The following is an 18,016-nucleotide window of genomic DNA, read 5'->3' on the forward strand; positions in this document are numbered from 1 at the left end:
TATGCGGGGAGTTTTTCTATTTTACTAATATCTGGTTTTTTCCAGGTATTTCTAGATTGTCTTCCAGGTCATCGACAAGTTTAATCAAACTATCAAAAGTGACTTCAGAAGTTACATAATGAGCTTTATAGGTTCGAGAGCATCACTCACAGCAGGCACACTTTTCAAAAGGTCTCGGAACGTGATTCCGGCTGCGTTTAGCCGGTCGTTCCAGGCCAAACGGGGTCCTGCACCTCCACAGCTGCCAAAAGAGGAGCAAGAAGAATTTGAGAGGCTGCAGCGCATCGCGCAGTCGCAGGAGGCCATCGACGAGTATAACCGTGAGATTGAGAACGATACGACAAAGGAAAGTGCGAAGTCTCCGATCTTGAAGGCAGATATCGGTGGGTTCTCTCCTGAGTTTTCGAAAACTATTCCAGAGTTCGCAGGCGACGTGAATCCAAAGACAGGGGAGCGCGGCGGACCTAAACAAGACCCGCTCAAGCACGGCGACTACTCTTTTAATGGCAGGGTGACTGACTTCTAGTTACGATTATGGTACGCATGTAGGTTATTAAAATATGCGGGGTGCGGTCCACGCGCGAACGAACGAACTACGAGTCAAGCTCCTGGGTGGTGCACTGCAGCTCCGCCTGGCATTCCTTGATTATGCGCGAGTCCTTGGCAAGCATTGCCTGAAGCTCGTCCCAGGGCACGCCTCCCGCGCTTTCGGCGCTCTTTTTGCTGCGGCTGGCAGCCTCAGCTGAGTCGACTCTTACATACTCCAAGCTTAACTTCAAGGAGGATAGGGCCTCTGCCAGATCCTGCTGTTCGTGCACAAGGCGGTTGAAGCGCACAACCTGGTTCCTAAGCTCCTTGAACCACTCCATCTCTGCTTTCGCGATAGGCTGCGACTGCAGCTGGCTGGACTTCGATATTTGCGTCATGTTTCTGTGCAAGCTCTCGAATCTCAATGCAATGGATTTGTTCTTTTCCTGAATTGCTTCCCAACGGGGTTTCTGGGACGCCAGATGGGCAGACACGCGTTCTTTTTTTGTTCTGAGCTCACTAACGTCTCGCAGATGCTGCGCCAGCTCATCTTGCTGCCCAAGGAGCCTTAAATGGAGAGAAAGGCCCAAAGTTTGTGCCAGAGTGACGCGACTCAATACCTCCTTAGATATATCGGTAAGTAATGATAGTTGGTCTTCATTGTCTGTGTTGTTAAGAGTCTTTTGCCGCAACGCTGCGGGAATTACAGTGGACAAGGGGCTTTTTAACAGGGATTGAACTTTTTGGTTTAGAGTTTGCACCTCACTCAAAGGCTGGCTGTAGGGGCGTTGGCGATTGGTTTCGCTTTTCTCAATCTTCTCAGTCGTTGAGCTAGCTGGCGTTTGCATAGAAGAAATATCAATAGACGTTATCTCTTTCTCTGAAAGCAATACAATCTTCTGCATCCCACTCTCAGGCCATAAACCAGCAGATTGGAATGTGCCCTTCTTTTCCGTAATTTCTTCAGTTAGGTCTTCTTCACTGAGCTCTGTAGCATCGCAGTCATCCAAAGACCGTTCAATAGACCGCGTTAGGCGACTCAGGTTAACAACGGCCGCTTTCTCTGCGGAAATAAGAACAAAACAGCTCCCGTAAATCAGTGATATGGATCCAGGTAATTTCAAAGATCCCACGGATATCAATGAGTTTTTCTCCGAAGAACCGCTGTCCTCCCACGACATGACCGGTGTCAGATCAGGGAAACACTCTAGTATTGTGTCGTCATCGAAGGTTATGAGCAAAAGCTCAGTTGTTTCGTCCTCAAGGGCAATAGCTTTAATTTGTTTGGCTGTGGCAAGATAGAGCTTTTCTGGGAACGGACTAATGGTGAAAGGCCCTTGAGCACGAGCGTTGCGATAAGCTTTCCGGATGTGGAACGTTTGCAACAGGTTTGTTTGAGAGTCGTCCGCATCGTGAGGTTGGTTGTACAAACTCGACATGAAATGCAGCTGTCTTGTCGCCTTGAGTTTCAGTTCAGGTGAGTCGCCCTCACTCAACTCTTGATACTGTAGCAAAGCCTTGTTGAAGTTGTATTTTAGCGCTTTCCTTGTTATCGATAACTCTGACGGCATGCATGGATATATGGAGAAAACGTCAGCACCCTCGCTTACGCTCATTAAGTATAGTGTCAAGCCATCGGCGCTGAAGCACACTGATTCGATGTCTTTGACCGAAGATCCCATCCCAAGTTCATTGGTCGACGCGTTGAGAACAGTCGTGGGGGCAGAGAAGTCTTCACTGAGCAGCTCATACAGGAGTATTTCGTCTCTCTTATTCAAAACTGTAAGACAGGAGTCCAGACGCCCCCTAGGATGCCAGAGCACTTGCTTCACGCCAGCCGGAACCTTTATTCTGTAACTCTCAGGTCTGGTCTGGTCCCATGAAAGTGCTAAAACCTGTATCTCGTCGACGTTGTTGAGGCACAGGAGCGTTCCAGAATCATTCAATACTGCACTGGTGTAGTTTGAGATAGCGTTAAGTTCCATATACTCATAGTTAGGTGCGTCCATCAAACACCATTTTAGTGAATTGCCCTCCAGCAAAATAGTCCTTGAAAGGTCTTTGGTGTGAAGGCATAATCTTTCTGACCGGCTTTCGCCCAATGACCTGGCTTGGAAGATTGGGTGAGCCTCAGGGAGCATTGTGAATTTCCAATTGCCGCCTTGTTCTCAGTTTTCAACTCTGTTGATTTGATTCTACCTGATGAGCAGCGACAAATTTTCCTACGTCCTGTATGATGGAGCTTCAAGATAGATAATCTGCGCTAAAGAGATGTAACGCATACCATTCTTCAGTCTCCAATTAGCTTATTTAAACATCTATGCTTCTATATACATGAGGTAATGCGGGCCCAGCTCAAATTTCAGAGAGGAAGTTGTTCTGCTTGATTTTGTTTCTGTTGGCAGACCTTAGTTGTTTTTTCCTCAGTTTCAGGGGATCTTCTTGCAGCTTCTTCAATTGAGCCCGGCTGTCTAGAACGGTCCAAAGCCACTCCGGGTACTCATGATCTTCCAGTGCTACGGGCTCTTTGCCTGATTTCTTTATTTGCAGGTTGAGAGGAGTGCCTGCAGGACAGCTAGAGACAACGCCTGAGGGACTAGCCTTCTGGCCCTGGAAAGTAGCTCTGCTCACGGAGAGCGCCCTCTTTGAAGTTAAGTTCCGGAGGTTAGCGAACATAAACTCTGTATCGGTTTCCTTGTTCTTTGATAGCCAGCGTAGATGGTCGTGTTGAAAACAATTATTTTAGTCAAATGCTTGGACGTGTGACGTCCTACGGCGAAGGAAACAAAGCGGAAGATACCACCAAATCGCGACCCCTCCACGCCTAATCTACTATTTACAATAGGGCTACGAGGGTGCCCTCAAAAAACCACGCAATTATTGCATTCATGAAAAGGTTCCAGCTGACGTAGTAGCATAATTTAGGACTGAACACGCTCCAAATGAAGAGATGATACCTCAGAATCACGCAGGAGCCAAGTAGGAAGCAACCAAATAAGCAGTAGTAGAGGAAAGATGGTAGCCTTGAAGTAAAGAATGTTTCCCACTTTGATTGTGTGCTCTTTGAGTATAGGATCTTGAGACACGACAACGACCAGTAGATGGAAGGAGCAAAGTTACTGACGCACATGAGAGCTCCCACCACGTATATGTTGTAGTTTTCCGACACACCGTTGTAAGCGTTGGTAAGGCTTACCGTAGCAATGGAATTCGTGTTACCAAATTGGAAGAATGAAAGGTGCTGCAGAACGAGGTTTACAGTCATGAGTACGGGGAAAGACCATTGGCGCCGCGACCATAGGCTGTTTAATTTCCTGGAAAGAATATGGAAAGCCAGGAACTGTGGGATATTTGCAGAGGAAGTTTGCAGGATCAGAAGCGTGCTAATGTGGGCATGAATTTCTTCGAGCAATCTGGGGCCATTTGGCTTGAACTGATGGCGGATTACCTCTACCGCGATAACAGCGGCTGTGACTTGAAAGAAAAGTCTCGCCATTGGGACAAGAGCATCGCTAAAATCGATTTGATCCTTGGAAACCCCCTTCATGATGGAATATGACCTTAAGCAGATATGCTGCAACCAGGCAGGCACCTGCTCATTATTGACTATGCTCCATGTAGCTTTGTACACCAAACAAAGAACAGACATTAGAAAAGAGTACTGAAACGCGGAAAAACCCTTCGCCCGTCCTTGAAATTGCACCACAAATATTGTTGTCGTTATCAGCAGCCACTCAACTTGATAGTGCTGCTTAAGCAGTTCATAGAGAGTGTATTCATAAACAAACTTTTGCCCGCTGTTATTCCAGCCGCGAATTAACCTTAGGACAGCGAGAACCGTTAGGTGGTCACCTAGCTCGCGCGGTGCACTGATGTATGACAAGCCGACCAGCGCTATCGATGTCCACCACCAAATTTGATGCTCTTCTTCAATAAAACTGCTCCCGAAAGTGCTGAGACTCAGGAGAAGGGAGGTGCCAAGCAGTAGAAAAAGGCCGAAAGTTGAAGGAAAGGAAGTCCAGGAAAAAAAAAGCGCTACTGAAGAAACAACTAAAAGCGTCAAGAAACCAATTCCTAACAGCAAATAGTTGTAGTTTGTAGCTGTTTTTGCTAAGTCACTCTGAACCTCCCTCATCTCTTCGATAATAGCGTCAGGGTCGCCGAGTTTTTTGGTTGACCCACCAGAAATGCTTAAAAGCTGCTGATAATTATCTATCACTTTAGTTTTGGCGTCTGCTGGGGATAGCAGCTTCAAAAAGTCAGGTATTAAGACGCCAATGCTGTTCTTGGGAACAGGTAAATTGAATAGTGTTGCTATGGTTGGCACAAAATCTATTTGGTTGACTTTAGTCAAGTAGTTGTATTCTGGGCTGCTGGAGGCCACGGGGATATCTTGGCCCTGCTGAGCTAAGGGTTTTTCATATTTCTCAAGCAACTTCGATATAAAGACCAGTGCTGCAGAAGTTTCGCCCGCAGATGATCCCCCGTGGTTGCCTAAGTCATTCATTCCGTGGTCACCCATCACGCAAATCAAAGTATCCTCACCCACAGCGTTATAGATTTGCTCGATAACAGCATCCATCTCGCGGTGCTTGGGAGGCATGAAACTTGAAAACGCCCCACCTTTGTGTCCTATGTGATCAAGCCCTAAGTAGTGTAAGATGAGTACATCCCAAGAATCTTGAGATTGTAACTGCTGCGGAAGGTGTCTAGTTACATTTAAGTCAACTTCCTCGAAGTCACTCACAAAAAATGAATTGGTTCCGTCAGTCTCATCGAAGAACTCTGACGGAAACAGCTTCAGCCAGGTATCATCGCCAAAAAACTTTATCTTCTTTTGGTGCATACGGAACTGTCGCAGCCACGAGTCCTGCTCTTTCAAATTGGATGAAACGTCATCTTCAGCCACGTTCAATATCGCATCAAGAAAATTGGGTGTAGAGCCAGTAGTTATCCCCTTCAATCTTGGAAGCGTGACGGTGGGCGGATTCGAGTAAGCCGTGTAGCCCCAAGCATGTCCTTTATTCAATAGCTTGTGCAAAAACCCGAACTCACTCATATCTTTTTGGAATACAAAATCAGACCTCAGCGCATCGACAATAACAAGAACCATCTTCTCGAACTTGGGCGCCATGCGGCGATGTGCTTCGGGTTTATAGTTGAACTGTGCATCACCTTGCAGGACAGACTTTTGTGGGAAAAATCCAGCTGAGAACGTCAGAATTGCCACTATCTCTAGGACTAGCAGTACCAGAAGCCTCTTATTCATCAAATTCTGGTCAATTGATTGGGTCTGTCGCGCTCCGATGCACCCAAGCTGCGTCGATGTGCGACTTGTCTGTTATCTATATCCTGTAACAACACTTAAGCTTACTCGTGGACCATGACGGATGTGAAAGGAAAAACCTCCGAGTTCAAAGACTGGCGAACTAAATTTACTATACATTGCTTACTGTAGGAGCTGGTCCCTGTAGTGGGGCTGGTTGTTGACAAACTTGGCAGCTCTTTTATCATCTCTCTTCTTGTCCTTAACCTCTGCCTGCCAGACCCTTTTCTGTGTAGCGACCTGCTTAGGGTCGAAAACGGTGGCAAAGTGTCTGGTCTCTGCTGCAATAAGTGTGCCCTGACCCTCTGTAAGTACAGACTCTGGTTTCAGATTCTGTCTGTAGTATTTCTGAAGAGATCTGTGGCCCACCTTGACACCTGTAGGTAAGTGCAGCTCTACACCGTCGTTGTAAATATAATCCTGTGGTAGGTCCTCATCGCTGGCTTGCTCGCCGTCCTCTTCAGAATCAACGTCTTCCCATTCTCCGTCCTCACCGGCAGCCTCGGCCCTGACCACAGGGGTCTCTTGGTCGCCATAGGTGCCAGAGAAATCGTAGAATTCTGAGATTTCGAGTCTCTCATCCTCCAACTCGTAAGGGACACGGCAGTGACTCTTGGACAGCATGTGAGCACGTACAGCCTCCAAGGATCTTCCTTGATAGCTGCAGACAAGGCAGACGTTACCCAAGCCGATTTTTTCGGACATATATTTCACAAGCCCTGCTTTGTCCACTAGGTACTTTTGTTCAGGGATATAGAAGCCGTGGTTCTTGAACATGTGGTCGAGGTTCGAGTCGAGATCCGCAAACTCACGCTTGCGAGTGCAGAACAGACAAACATTGAGTGGAATGTCGACCTTGTTTTCGAGCTTTTGTTGCATGAGTTGTTCGGCAAGCTGATCGGGTGTCAATGTCGAATCAGGGGCCTCGCTGGCTTCTTGCTCGCCCTCCTTCTGTGGAGCCTCGACGGCCTGCTCGCTAGGTCCACTCTCGGAGGCCTCATTTCCCTCCTTCTGCATGTTGTTCAAAATACTCTCTCTAGCCTGTTCCAGCAGCGCTTTCTTCTTGGCGAGGAGCGCTTCTTTCTCGCGCCTCCTGGCTTCCTTTTTGGTCATCTGCTTTTGTTTCTCGGGTTCGGAGTCTTGTTCCGCAAAGGCCTTAACCTTTGCGTTGAAAGTGGCTTCATTGATCGGAGGCAGTTGTGCAACTCTTCTCTTAAGATTGTAACTATGCCAGTCGGTCTTCATATGCTCTCTCTGACCTCCTATCGCGGAGAACTGGAGGCCGCATGAATTACAGGTAAAAGATGACATATCAAAAGCTTCAGTTCGCGCTTTTGGGATCTTTATTCCGAATTTTTGGTCGCGATGAGCTATGCGATGAGCTTGGTATATTATTTAAAATTTGCAAAAGAGAATCTTAAAAGAAAATCGAAGACCGATATCAAAAATAAAAATCTCGAGGCAGAGGAACAACAAGCATGTCCTCCTGGCGCCAGCTGTCTCAGAAATTTGTAGAATTAGCGACTTGAATATACTTTCTTTGACAGCATTCCAGGCTTTTCAGTTCTTCTTTTGGCATGATTTACGCCACTGTCTGATCTGGAACTTACAGATGAGCATGTATATCGGGACTATGATGAGGTTTGCGAAAATCCCAAGGAGCCATTGTAAAGGCCAACCGAAGGAGACATTATTTTGCTTGTTTAAACCCATGTCAGTGCTCATGAGCACCCAGCCGATAAAGTCTGTTGTCACATCGTCGTAGCCGGCTTTTAGGGTCTTACATATACGGTCACAGCATTCGGCGCACGAGATCGCATCTGATGGCCCTTCAATCTCTTTAGTAATAGTTGGCTTGGTCTCGTTTTCGAGGGCGTAGCCTTCGCTGTCGAAATTACCTGGGTATACACAAGAAATGCGCTGTGGGGCGCACTCTTGGCGTAGAATTGCAACCAGTGATTTGATAGACTGCTTTAGCGGAGCATACTGTGAATAGCCAATAAAGGGGAAGAAGGCAACCTCACTTGAGAAGAAGACCAAGTGACTTCCAGGCCATTTCCGCACAGCTATGTGAGCAAGATTCACACAAGTCATGTAGTTGACGCGGACGCCCAGATCGAGCTCACGACCACTCAGGTCTTTGAATAGACCAGGGGTAGACCCACCGGCACATAGAAAAACCTGTGTAGGTACGATTTCGCAAGCGGCCAGTAGCTCATACAGCTTCTCGACCTGGGCGTACTCCGCGAGGTCACAAGACGCAAAGAATATACGGTTTTGCTGCTGTTCATGTTGTAAGTTTCTAGCATCCTCTGATAACTCCAACGCCGTCTCGAGACCTGTGATGCTACACACTGCGCGCTGCAGTTTGTCCTGAGACCTGCTCACCACGATCACTGTGTTATTAGTACCCTCTTGGTATAGTTTTCGAGCGAACTCTTTACCCAGGCCTTGGGATCCGCCTGCAATGAGCGCAACTTGGTTTTCCAAAGAGAACTTGGCCATCTCTGCGTGTGTAACAACCTGTTTTGCTTGTGTTGCGCGCGATGAGACTGTTAAAAGACACTTAAAAACTTGTCAAAAAGCGCGAACATGTGCGCCTAGAGGTGATATAGCCCCAGCCACGCATTTCTTCCGAATACCGGATTCCTGTGATATTTGTCATTTTCTATTTACAAGCTTACACAATAAATTGCAGCCCATGCTCTTTTAATGGCGGAGGGACACTTACTCGTCGCGCGCCGCAACGTCCCTCTTGTGCTGCTCGTACTCCTTCTTCAGCTGTTCTAGCTCTTTAGGGTCGATTGGTGGGATGGGCACATCTGCAAAATCGTTATCGCGGTTCAGGAACCTGTGTGTGTACACATAAATCCCACCTGTCACTGAAACAAGGATGCCCAGACCTAGCAAGTTTTTCTTGAAAAAAGGTCTTCTTGCCCGAATCATTGCGGGTGTCATCTTCCAAGTGCGCGGATCTTGGTAGCGCGAAGGCTCAAACGCCATTTTGTGTTCGGGAATTAATAGATTGGAGTTTAGGTGATTGCAGGAGAAGATACTTCATCTTGAAGAGTCCCAAGAAAGGTACTTTTGATATTAAAATATCCTTAGTGTAAAGTGATCTGAGAGACTTTGGGGCTTTGTTATGCCCCAGAAAGCTCTTCAAGCTCGCGTAAATGGCAATGGGTATTAATGGATAAAATCCAGAGGTTTCGTACCGCTCTCGGCCCTCGAATATTGCAAATTTTGGCTTCGTATCTAGCTTTTTTATGTCTTCTAGTCAATCATTAGAAAATTTTCGCTCTTAATTGAGAAGTTGGGCTCTTCAGAACTCTGGAAATAGTCAAAAACATCAAGGAATACAAGAATGACGGCGGGTCTGATGCGTCATTTCTCGCGCACCAAGGCGCATCGTGATTCAATGTTTAGAAACCTCGTTTCACAGCTCTTTCAGCACGGGTCCATCGTTTCTACGCATGAGAAGTGTCTGGAAGCGAGTCGGATGGCTGACCGTGTCATCACAATGGCGAAGAAGTTGAAACATCACCCAAACTCCGCCATGGAGATTCAATCCCGACTGTCACTCGCTGGCGATAACAGTAAGCTTTTGAGCCGCGTCGTGGGCGAACTTGCTCCCCGGTACAAGCAGAGGCCTGGAGGCTACACCAGAGTGCTCAAGCTTGAACCACGCTTGGGAGATCGTGCCAAGCAAAGCGTTCTCGAATTGGTTGATACACCTGTTGTAGATGCTGCAGGCGCGCTGCAGCGTGGTGACATCAAACTATGGCTGCTGTGCAAGACTACGATTCAGAATGAGAGCAAGTCAGTCGGATACTCACAGCTTACACTACGAAACTTTGCTAAGATGCTCAAGTTCAGGAAAAACTCTCATACGTTTTTCACAAACGATGTTTTAGCCGTCAGAAAGTTCATCAAGCAAGAGCAAGGACTCGACTGGGACGAGAAACATGAACTCAAACTCGTGAAACAGCTTAAGAAACAGGTTCTCAACGAACAAGCTCAACCAGCACAGACGCAAACGCAACCCGAGGCTCCTGGCTACACTTACGTTCAGGAAAGACCTCAGCGCCAAATCTGAACATTTACAAGACCATCTTCGCATATCCTGTATATATAACAGCTGAAGCTCGTCAATACTTCGCTAGGTTGGCTCCTCGTAGTTTCCAGTCCTGCTCTGGAAGGCCTTTTAAAGAACCTGCCAGCAGATAACGAGCTTGGCAATAATCAATAAAAGCCGAATTCTTACTAGTAATGAAACGCAAGGAAGAAACCACAATAGAACTCGGTGCGGCATGGCTTTTCAGAATTTGCTAAGTCAGGTTTTTGAGCAATGCTATTGTCAGCGCTCTTTCTACTAATCATAGTTGTTAATATCACGTGCGATGCCAGAGCCAATGTGAGGGTTCCTTTATAAGATCTCAGCAACTCATCGTAAGCCCTCGCCTTGCTATTCGGGCAAGTCTGTTTAGCGATTGTGCGTGCATCTAAGGTACAATGACGCAGTTTCCAGTGCTAGCCTCAAAAGGCCTGGTTGATGCAGTTGGCAAAACTCCTCTCATAAAGCTAAATACCCTATCTAAGGAGCTCGGTAGAAACATATTTGGAAAGGCTGAGTTCCAAAACCCTGGTGGGTCTGTAAAGGACCGCGCGGCTCTTTACTTGATCGAGCAGGCAGAAAAGTCAGGGCAAATCGACCCATCGAGGCCGGCTACTATTGTCGAGGGTTCCGCCGGCAACACGGCTATCGGCTTGGCGCATATCGCACGCTCGAAAGGTTACAAGTCTATCTTCTACATGCCTAATACGCAGTCAGTTTCAAAAATCAACCTTTTGAAATATCTAGGTGCTGAAGTGTACCCAGTTCCCGTTTGTCCTATCTCGGATCCTATGAACTTTAACAACCGTGCTCGCGACCACGCCAAACGTCTTGACAATGCTATATGGACGGATCAGTTTGACAACCCTGCAAACTGGAAGTCCCACTATGCAACAACCGGCCCAGAAATTCTTCAACAATTGCAGTCAGCAGGCCTTTCCTGTGACGCATTCACATGCTCCACAGGAACAGGAGGAACATTCACTGGCGTTGCAAAATACTTGAAAGAAGCTACCAACGGCCAGTCTAAGCTTGTGGTCGCTGACCCCCCAGGGTCTGTGATTTATTCCTACATCAAGACTGGTGAAATGAATCGCGAAGGTTCTTCCTTTACCGAGGGAATCGGACAAGGGCGCATTACAAAGAACCTGCGGGAGTCCATAGATATCACTGATGATGCTGTGTTTGTTCCTGACGAAGAAAGCATTGTAATGCTTTTCAGACTCTTGGACGAAGAAGGTCTCTTCATAGGAGGGACTACTGCTTTGAACGTTGTGGCGGCTTGCAAAGTGGCTAAAACTCTGCCCGAAGGTAGCAACATATCGACTATCCTGTGTGATAGCGGGCACAAATATGCAGACAGAGTTTTTTCCAAGAAATGGCTTCGTGAAAAGAAGCTCTACGATGCCATTCCAGATTCTCTCAAAAGGTATGCCATTCTGGACTAGTTCATATTCCCATACTGCAAACCCCTCGAAAACAAAACCGCCGGCGCCTTTGTTATAGTTTATACAGCCTAAAAATAAACACTGTTCAACTCTGATATTGCACGGCAAATTATATGCCAATCAACGTGCGACGGCCTTCCGTGCGTCTCTTGCCACTTGCACAGTTCATAAACAAACATCAAGTTGGGCTGAATGATAATGTTTAGACGACGAACGCGCACATACAAGTATGCGCGTAGGACGTCGCAGTTGAGCCGCCTCATGCATTCCGCAATACACACCGTGGCAGATCGCGACACGCCAACCATGCAATGAACTAAAACCTTTTCCTGGCGATTGTAGCACTCCTCAATGAAGCTCAAAACTTCATCCAACTGAGAAAGCAAGTGATCCTCACCATTGTCATCAAGGTTAGTTATATGTAAAACGCGAAACCCATTTTCTTCGATGATAGCGCAACCGTTTTCTCGCTTAAGAAAGCTTCCTTGAAGGGACGGGATCTGGGATGCTGACGAGGCAGAGCTTATCGAGGGCCTTGTGCATGTCTTCTGATCATTTATGTCACTAACCGTAAGGCTTCTTTTACGCGAAATAGCAGCAAGAAGCCAAGGCATCGTTTCGCCCACAGAAACAATATTTTTGATGCCTATTTCTTGTAAAAGTTTCGGGTTTTGAGCGTGCTCGAGAGACCCTAAATAAAGATGGGGCAGTATTTTTGATGGAAGCGGGCCCTTGAGCTGGAGCAAGTTAAGGTTGTCACTGACTTTTGTAAAAAACATTTTACTGAACAGTTCAGGGTCGACATCTAGGCTGGAGCTTTCAGGCTCCGTTCTCCTGGGGCTTTGTTCCCGTAAAAGAATCTGCAGGTGCCCAAGAACTTGCAGGTCAATTGGAAATAGGAAGAAGGGCCTATTTACTTCACCATGCAGCCTTACGAGAACCTTGTCTAACGGTTGATCCCACACAAAAATCAAGAACGCAACCAAAAGAAATGAAGTTTCAGTGTACCCGTCGGAACAGTAAATCAAACTCCCACAGTTTGTGTGCTTCCCCACACTGTAAAGTAAAAGGCACATATTTAATATCACTTTGATCGAGTCTAAATTCAGGTTTCCCAGCCCTATAGATCCAGAATTGGGAAACGAAATCAGAGTCTGCGCAAGTGGCGTTTTCCTTTGAACGTGCTCTATGAGCGATGTAACTTTTGATAATTCTGGCAGACAGCTAGACTCGGAACAATGAAGGAATAGCCTCCAAGGCTTAGAAGGGCGCGGCAGATTAAAAAGCTGCGTGTCGATTAACTCATCATCATTACTTGAGCGAAGATTTGGCAGTGTCACAACTGTATCCGGGCTCGTCACAGACGCGTTAACAGGTTTAGCGTTCATTGCGTCTCCATTGTAAAGTCTGTATATTTCGAAATCGGTCGAATTACCACACCACACCGAAGCATCAGCGCTTATGCAAGACGCGCTTGACATCTTGGAAATTTCTAATCGCTCGCGATAAAATAGGTCTCGGTCCCAATTATTAAATGATGCAACGTCAAAGTCTGATGCTAGTTGAGAGTTATGCACTTTCTTTAGGGCATTGACTTTCATAGGTGGAGTGCCCCACCATTCAGGGTCTATTTGCGTTGAATCAAGTACACTGATCCGAAAATTGCCTTTAGGATCAACAATGCGACGTGCCACATGAATTAGAAGAGCTAGCCCGCAACATGGGCATGAAGTGTAGTGTGTGGTCTGGTCAAGACAATATACAACGCAGTTCCGGCTCATCTCGACAAATTTGGCCACTTGAAGGTCGAAGCGACGAAACATTCCCGGCTGTTTCCAATTTCGAGGGGGGTCGTGTTTTGAGGAAGATTTGCCCACAGAGTGCTTATTTGCGCCAACGCCAAACCAACTTTGGGCTTTTGCATCTGAGATGAGAAAGGGGAGAAGCTTGTGGCGCTCGCACGCTGAAGTCAGTATTTTGATCTCAGCGGAAGTGAGGTTGAGAATGCCTCCCACGTTACTCAGCAGCGATTCTAGGTGGTGCTTTCGAGGTTCGAGCGTCATTAAGAACTCATGCGGATCTAGCGATGATTTGAGAAGGCCTGAGTTTTCAATTAGGCCTTGCGAAAGAGGTTGTGATCGGATCACAGCTAACCACTGACAACTGTGAGGTGGGTTTGTTGCACCCGAGTAGCCATGTAGCCAAGGAAAAACCTCATCACAGTCGGGAAGACGCTGTGAGATATGTTGTGCCACAAGCTTGCGCATCTTTTCGTGCGAGATCAAGCTAACCCGACCAGGGATTAGGTGATTTTTGTCGGATGCACTATCCGTGAAGCTCGAGCCCTGCTCTTCGCTGTGACCCTTGCGCCGTTTGTTTGGAGGCTGGCCAGGCCCATTAGGCTCTGCTGGGTAGAACATACACAGCTACCACTTACAGGCAAAGTGTGTCTGTTCTTACCTATGATCAATGGCCACGAAGATATCAGGTCTGGCAAGCTGATGAGCATCCCAGCCTTTTAAGGATCGTCGTGGAAAGTGATATATGGAAAGAAGGTTCGTACAAGCGTCTTAATGACAGAGCAAACTAAGGCGGGAGAGCTCTGCAGGACTGAGGCGCTGGTAGAGGTTCGGAAGATTTGAACGCATTGACAAACGAGTTAGTAGTAAGGATCATCTTGAATTTTAACCCACATCGTTCCAACCTTGAGTATAAAAAATCGAATCTTGAGTTCAGATCGATTGAGTGAAGAGCTTCAGAAATTGTGTGGTACCGCTGATATTTGGACACGCCAGAAAGAAGTGCATGAATTGCCCGTTGCACACGAGTTGGCAGTGGTTGCATACTAAGGCTGCTCCCGCCACCCCCGCAAAATCGTATCAAAGAATTTGTCACAGGACGGGCCATTCAGCGGCCATAAAGGGCTGCAGGCTCAAGCCTGCATCAGCTGCAAGGACGAATCCACCAATGTTGTGACTTTCTCACAGCGCTCTTTAGACCACAAGCCTTGCAAGCCATTCGCGCGCGAATTCTCACGATACACCCGAACAAGCTGAAGCAGAGTGCCCTCCGCTAACCGTAACAGTGCAAATGCGCTGACGTGTACTCATGCACGCACAAAAATGCACACGAGCAAATTAGTAGCAGTTTCAGAGGCCAAACTATGCGCTTGAGTTCGCCGTTCCAGCTAGCTTTCATTTGTCCCGTGCCAAAGCTGCTGAGCTCGCTGAGCATATCGCAGCTCCGCCAAGTCGAGGGCACGGCCACAGTGCGGGGTCCTGCAGACATGCTAGCCTAGGTAAATCCTCTCTGGAGCGGGCTATTGCATTAGTTCTTCTCAACTTGAACTTCAGAAAAGTGTAGCTCAAGAGTACAATCAAAGCAAGTCGGATGCGCTGCATTTTGCAGCACTAAGTGATGTAGCTACACCACGTTCACTGTACACGCGTATAACGCCTAAGACATTGTAAAGGAGTTATACTGGACGTTGGTTCGCTATTGGAGTTAGAGAACATCCCTTTCGTAAACAGGGAAAAACGAAGCCCATAGCATAAATAGCCGCTTGGTGCGCAGGTGACCGAGTCACGTGCGGAACCCTTACATCCACGCGATCCTGACATTTTAGTCACGTGTAAACATTCACTCTAGTCACGGGATAGGAGCTTAGCCGGGGCTGGAAACTGCATGACATCAGAAGGGTATTGGTGGATTTGAGGTGTCATAGGGCCCTTGGAGGACTGCTATTGGAGGATGCTTTCTGTGCCCACGCGCGGAACGATCTTGAAATTATATTAGTGCTTCATTCCGCTGGGTCGCAGCCGCTACTGAACCCATTTGCCCAAAACAACCACTATTAGAAACACTTGTGCATAATTTGCATGTCTTGCGTGCAATTCAAGAGATGCTAGCATTCGTTCCGTGGCCGTTGTTAGAATTAAAGTCGATATGGCAAGGTAACCATGTTGCCTGTGGAAGTTTACCAAAACTTGGAACGAAACAGAGCCGTCCATGATGGACCCACAGAAGAGTCCAGCAGCTTCACAGCCGCTGCACCCGCTGATTTTTCTGAGCTTCGCTTTGACTTTAACGCCGAAAAGAAGCGCGCGAATGCCGAGAACGCATCGACGGCAGTAAGGCCCTATTTCCTGGCCCCAGACCCCACGCTCAGCTGCCGCAGATCGCCAGTAGAATCTGGAGAAACTTTTGGCTGGCCATATGCTCGGATCGACACTTCTCTCTGAGCGGTTTGTTTGGATAGCTGGCACGGCATCTAACTTCTGTCGTGAAAGACGGAACGTCTTCTTCTCATTTACCTGAACACTACTCCTCTAACACCTCATACCAACAGCAATGGAGCACAGCAGCAGCTTGGAAGCCGTGCAAAAGGCAGCACCCAGGCTTCCTATTTCGAAGGTCAAGCGCATTGCCAAATGTGATCCTGAACACATGCTTACTTCACAGTCAGCGACTGCTGCGGTGGCCTTCGCGACCGAGCTCTTCGTGCAAGTTTTTAGCGAGGAGGGCTTTGCTCGCTCGCAATTGGAGAGACCAGCAGGTGCTCGTCTGACTTTACGCTACGACGATCTTTCCGCATGCGTGGCCAGCTCTGACCGTTTTGCGTTCCTAGCCGACGTAGTTCCAGAAACCCAGTCGTTGGTCTCGCTGACGTGCGAAAACAGAGTCAGATACACGACGCTGGCACCCGGACAGACTGTCCTGCCTTTCAGAGCCAAAGAAGAGCCCGCCAACAGTGACGGAGATGGAGAGGAGGAACCGGACGAGCAGCCCGAGGCCGAGTTGGATGCGGAAATCGACGAGGACGGCGATAACCATGTTGAAGCAGAAATCGACGTCTACACCCAGAACGATGCTGACCTGGAGCCAGAGCTCGACGCGGAGGCTGACACGGACATCAAGCCCACAGCAGACCCTGAGGCGGGTGCTGTTGTGATCTAACCAAGAGATAGAAACGTACTCAGGTCGCGAAGTACGGGTGACCCCTGCGCGACAGCATTCGGAGCTGCGCGGGCCACTGAATGGGGCTGCCCAGGAAGCGACTTTCCTCCGCCAGTGTTGCAACCTTCGTTGTATCGAGACGTGCACCGTTGCGTTTCAAATCTTAGGTCCAGACTCATATTTCTGAGGTTCGGCTTTGAGCTCGCTAATCTAGTGCAAGTTCATTGATAGTCTCCCCAAATGGCATGGAATGACTTAGCAAAAACTACCCAGCTGCTACGCGCCTCTAACGCCCTTTGATGGCCACACCTCTCTCGCAATAGCACTCAGCTGGTGTTGTAATAGTGTACGAATGGGACCCGTGGTCTACTTGAGGAGTCCGGGGATCAAACTTTTTCTAGAGCTTCCAAACCTTTAAATTAGGCTCATCGCTACCTATCAACCCACAAAGTGGGAAGCAAGCAAACAAGCAGCAAACAGAGAGAGGAAACAAGTAGTTATGGGTATATTTACAGGAGACAACGACAAAGAAACCCAGGAGTATAACGACAAACTTGTGGCGTCGTCCCTGCGCGAGCGGTTGTGTAACAACTTTAACAGTGTTGGAGACTCGATTTCATCGCTTTGGAAAGATGCCGTGGACCGCGTTGACAACAAACTTCCAGATTTGTGGGTCAACGCCAGTGGCAGCATAGGCGACGTGCTCTCAGGGCTGGGATTTCCCGGCGGGTTCGGCCATCCAGCACGGATTCGCACGCTGATGGACGACCAAGCGGCTGAAGAAGGCACCACGGGGCTCTACAGCTACCGCACGCCTTCCGACAGACAGTACCTAGAGTGCCAGAACATTAAGGGCTTGTCCGTGTGGGACACGCATGGGTGGTGGCGCTGTCTGTTTCCTGAATCGGCAGTGCGGTCCAAGGTGAACGCCGAGCGCTTGCAGGAGGTCTTGACCCGCGAAAAGGTCGAAAAAGACAAGAACCACAGTCTGGGTTTGTTCTTCACTGATTACTCTGCGTACTTGACGTGGCGCGCAAACATGCTGCGGCTGGCAGACGAGCGTCGCAGAAGTGCCGAGGAGAGTGCCAGGGACAACTCGTGGAGACCAACCACCCCAGAGGACCTCATGAATTCAACGCCAGGGAAGCATGTGGTCGGAACCTCCGAGTATGTGACTTACAACACCACCCCAGAAGGCCAAGAAAAGGTCAAGGAGACGAAAACGTACTTCAACGATGGTTCTGTCAGGCTCCGGTCTGAGAAGCAACGTCAAGGGCCTGATGGCCAGCCCCACATCGAGTCTTTTGAGAAGCTCTTGACCGAGGATGACAAACACAACGAGGGCTGGTTCTGGCGCAAATAGCTGCGGAAGCAGAACCATTATCATGATTGATGATCGCGTACGGAACTCTTCACGATTCTCTCGGAGGCCCGTCTCATGTTTATAGGCCGAGGCTAGCGACTGAAGTGGCCATGATTTATGCTTAGATAGTTATTAGGCGATGTAGTAACACATGTTTTTCAGTTTCTATAGAAGACGCGGTGAGGAAGGCGCCAAGTCTCAGTTGCAGCCGTCCATAGATAGGGAGTCTGACATTACATCTCGTCGTTCTGCTAGCTTCAGAAAGCTACAGAAGCCCGGCT

General features: G+C 48.1%; 12 protein-coding genes across 12 annotated transcripts; 5 read left to right on the forward strand and 7 right to left on the reverse strand.

Moving 5' to 3' along the window:
- Positions 1-118: 118 nt before the first annotated feature.
- Positions 119-526, forward strand: SDH8 (Sdh8p; the record flags this gene model as incomplete). The annotated part of the gene is made up of 1 exon (XM_002556289.1): positions 119-526. The coding sequence occupies one exon, from the start codon at positions 119-121 to the stop codon at positions 524-526; it is 408 nt and encodes a 135-aa protein (XP_002556335.1).
- Positions 527-593: 67 nt separating this feature from the next.
- On the reverse strand, positions 594-2,669 carry NUP82 (linker nucleoporin NUP82; the record flags this gene model as incomplete). The annotated part of the gene is made up of 1 exon (XM_002556290.1): positions 594-2,669. The coding sequence occupies one exon, from the start codon at positions 2,667-2,669 to the stop codon at positions 594-596; it is 2,076 nt and encodes a 691-aa protein (XP_002556336.1).
- Positions 2,670-2,883: 214 nt separating this feature from the next.
- Positions 2,884-3,204, reverse strand: MRPL37 (mitochondrial 54S ribosomal protein mL54; the record flags this gene model as incomplete). The annotated part of the gene is made up of 1 exon (XM_002556291.1): positions 2,884-3,204. The coding sequence occupies one exon, from the start codon at positions 3,202-3,204 to the stop codon at positions 2,884-2,886; it is 321 nt and encodes a 106-aa protein (XP_002556337.1).
- A 160-nt stretch (positions 3,205-3,364) lies between these two features.
- Positions 3,365-5,797, reverse strand: LAS21 (mannose-ethanolamine phosphotransferase LAS21; the record flags this gene model as incomplete). The annotated part of the gene is made up of 1 exon (XM_002556292.1): positions 3,365-5,797. The coding sequence occupies one exon, from the start codon at positions 5,795-5,797 to the stop codon at positions 3,365-3,367; it is 2,433 nt and encodes an 810-aa protein (XP_002556338.1).
- A 180-nt stretch (positions 5,798-5,977) lies between these two features.
- On the reverse strand, positions 5,978-7,165 carry REI1 (Rei1p; the record flags this gene model as incomplete). The annotated part of the gene is made up of 1 exon (XM_002556293.1): positions 5,978-7,165. The coding sequence occupies one exon, from the start codon at positions 7,163-7,165 to the stop codon at positions 5,978-5,980; it is 1,188 nt and encodes a 395-aa protein (XP_002556339.1).
- A 249-nt stretch (positions 7,166-7,414) lies between these two features.
- Positions 7,415-8,359, reverse strand: TSC10 (3-dehydrosphinganine reductase; the record flags this gene model as incomplete). Its single annotated transcript, XM_002556294.1, has 1 exon — positions 7,415-8,359. One exon carries the CDS (start codon positions 8,357-8,359, stop codon positions 7,415-7,417), a length of 945 nt encoding a protein of 314 aa, XP_002556340.1.
- A 222-nt stretch (positions 8,360-8,581) lies between these two features.
- On the reverse strand, positions 8,582-8,857 carry COA3 (Coa3p; the record flags this gene model as incomplete). The annotated part of the gene is made up of 1 exon (XM_002556295.1): positions 8,582-8,857. One exon carries the CDS (start codon positions 8,855-8,857, stop codon positions 8,582-8,584), a length of 276 nt encoding a protein of 91 aa, XP_002556341.1.
- A 361-nt stretch (positions 8,858-9,218) lies between these two features.
- Positions 9,219-9,950, forward strand: MRPL8 (mitochondrial 54S ribosomal protein bL17m; the record flags this gene model as incomplete). Its single annotated transcript, XM_002556296.1, has 1 exon — positions 9,219-9,950. The coding sequence occupies one exon, from the start codon at positions 9,219-9,221 to the stop codon at positions 9,948-9,950; it is 732 nt and encodes a 243-aa protein (XP_002556342.1).
- A 416-nt stretch (positions 9,951-10,366) lies between these two features.
- On the forward strand, positions 10,367-11,416 carry KLTH0H10846g (KLTH0H10846p; the record flags this gene model as incomplete). The annotated part of the gene is made up of 1 exon (XM_002556297.1): positions 10,367-11,416. The coding sequence occupies one exon, from the start codon at positions 10,367-10,369 to the stop codon at positions 11,414-11,416; it is 1,050 nt and encodes a 349-aa protein (XP_002556343.1).
- Positions 11,417-11,484: 68 nt separating this feature from the next.
- Positions 11,485-13,836, reverse strand: PPS1 (tyrosine/serine/threonine protein phosphatase PPS1; the record flags this gene model as incomplete). Its single annotated transcript, XM_002556298.1, has 1 exon — positions 11,485-13,836. The coding sequence occupies one exon, from the start codon at positions 13,834-13,836 to the stop codon at positions 11,485-11,487; it is 2,352 nt and encodes a 783-aa protein (XP_002556344.1).
- Positions 13,837-15,766: 1,930 nt separating this feature from the next.
- DPB3 (DNA polymerase epsilon noncatalytic subunit) lies at positions 15,767-16,372 on the forward strand (the record flags this gene model as incomplete). The annotated part of the gene is made up of 1 exon (XM_002556299.1): positions 15,767-16,372. One exon carries the CDS (start codon positions 15,767-15,769, stop codon positions 16,370-16,372), a length of 606 nt encoding a protein of 201 aa, XP_002556345.1.
- A 499-nt stretch (positions 16,373-16,871) lies between these two features.
- Positions 16,872-17,735, forward strand: MPM1 (Mpm1p; the record flags this gene model as incomplete). Its single annotated transcript, XM_002556300.1, has 1 exon — positions 16,872-17,735. The coding sequence occupies one exon, from the start codon at positions 16,872-16,874 to the stop codon at positions 17,733-17,735; it is 864 nt and encodes a 287-aa protein (XP_002556346.1).
- Positions 17,736-18,016: the final 281 nt, after the last annotated feature.

Source organism: Lachancea thermotolerans (assembly GCF_000142805.1).
Source record: "Lachancea thermotolerans CBS 6340 chromosome H complete sequence".
In the NCBI taxonomy this organism is placed as follows: Eukaryota; Fungi; Ascomycota; class Saccharomycetes; order Saccharomycetales; family Saccharomycetaceae; genus Lachancea; species Lachancea thermotolerans.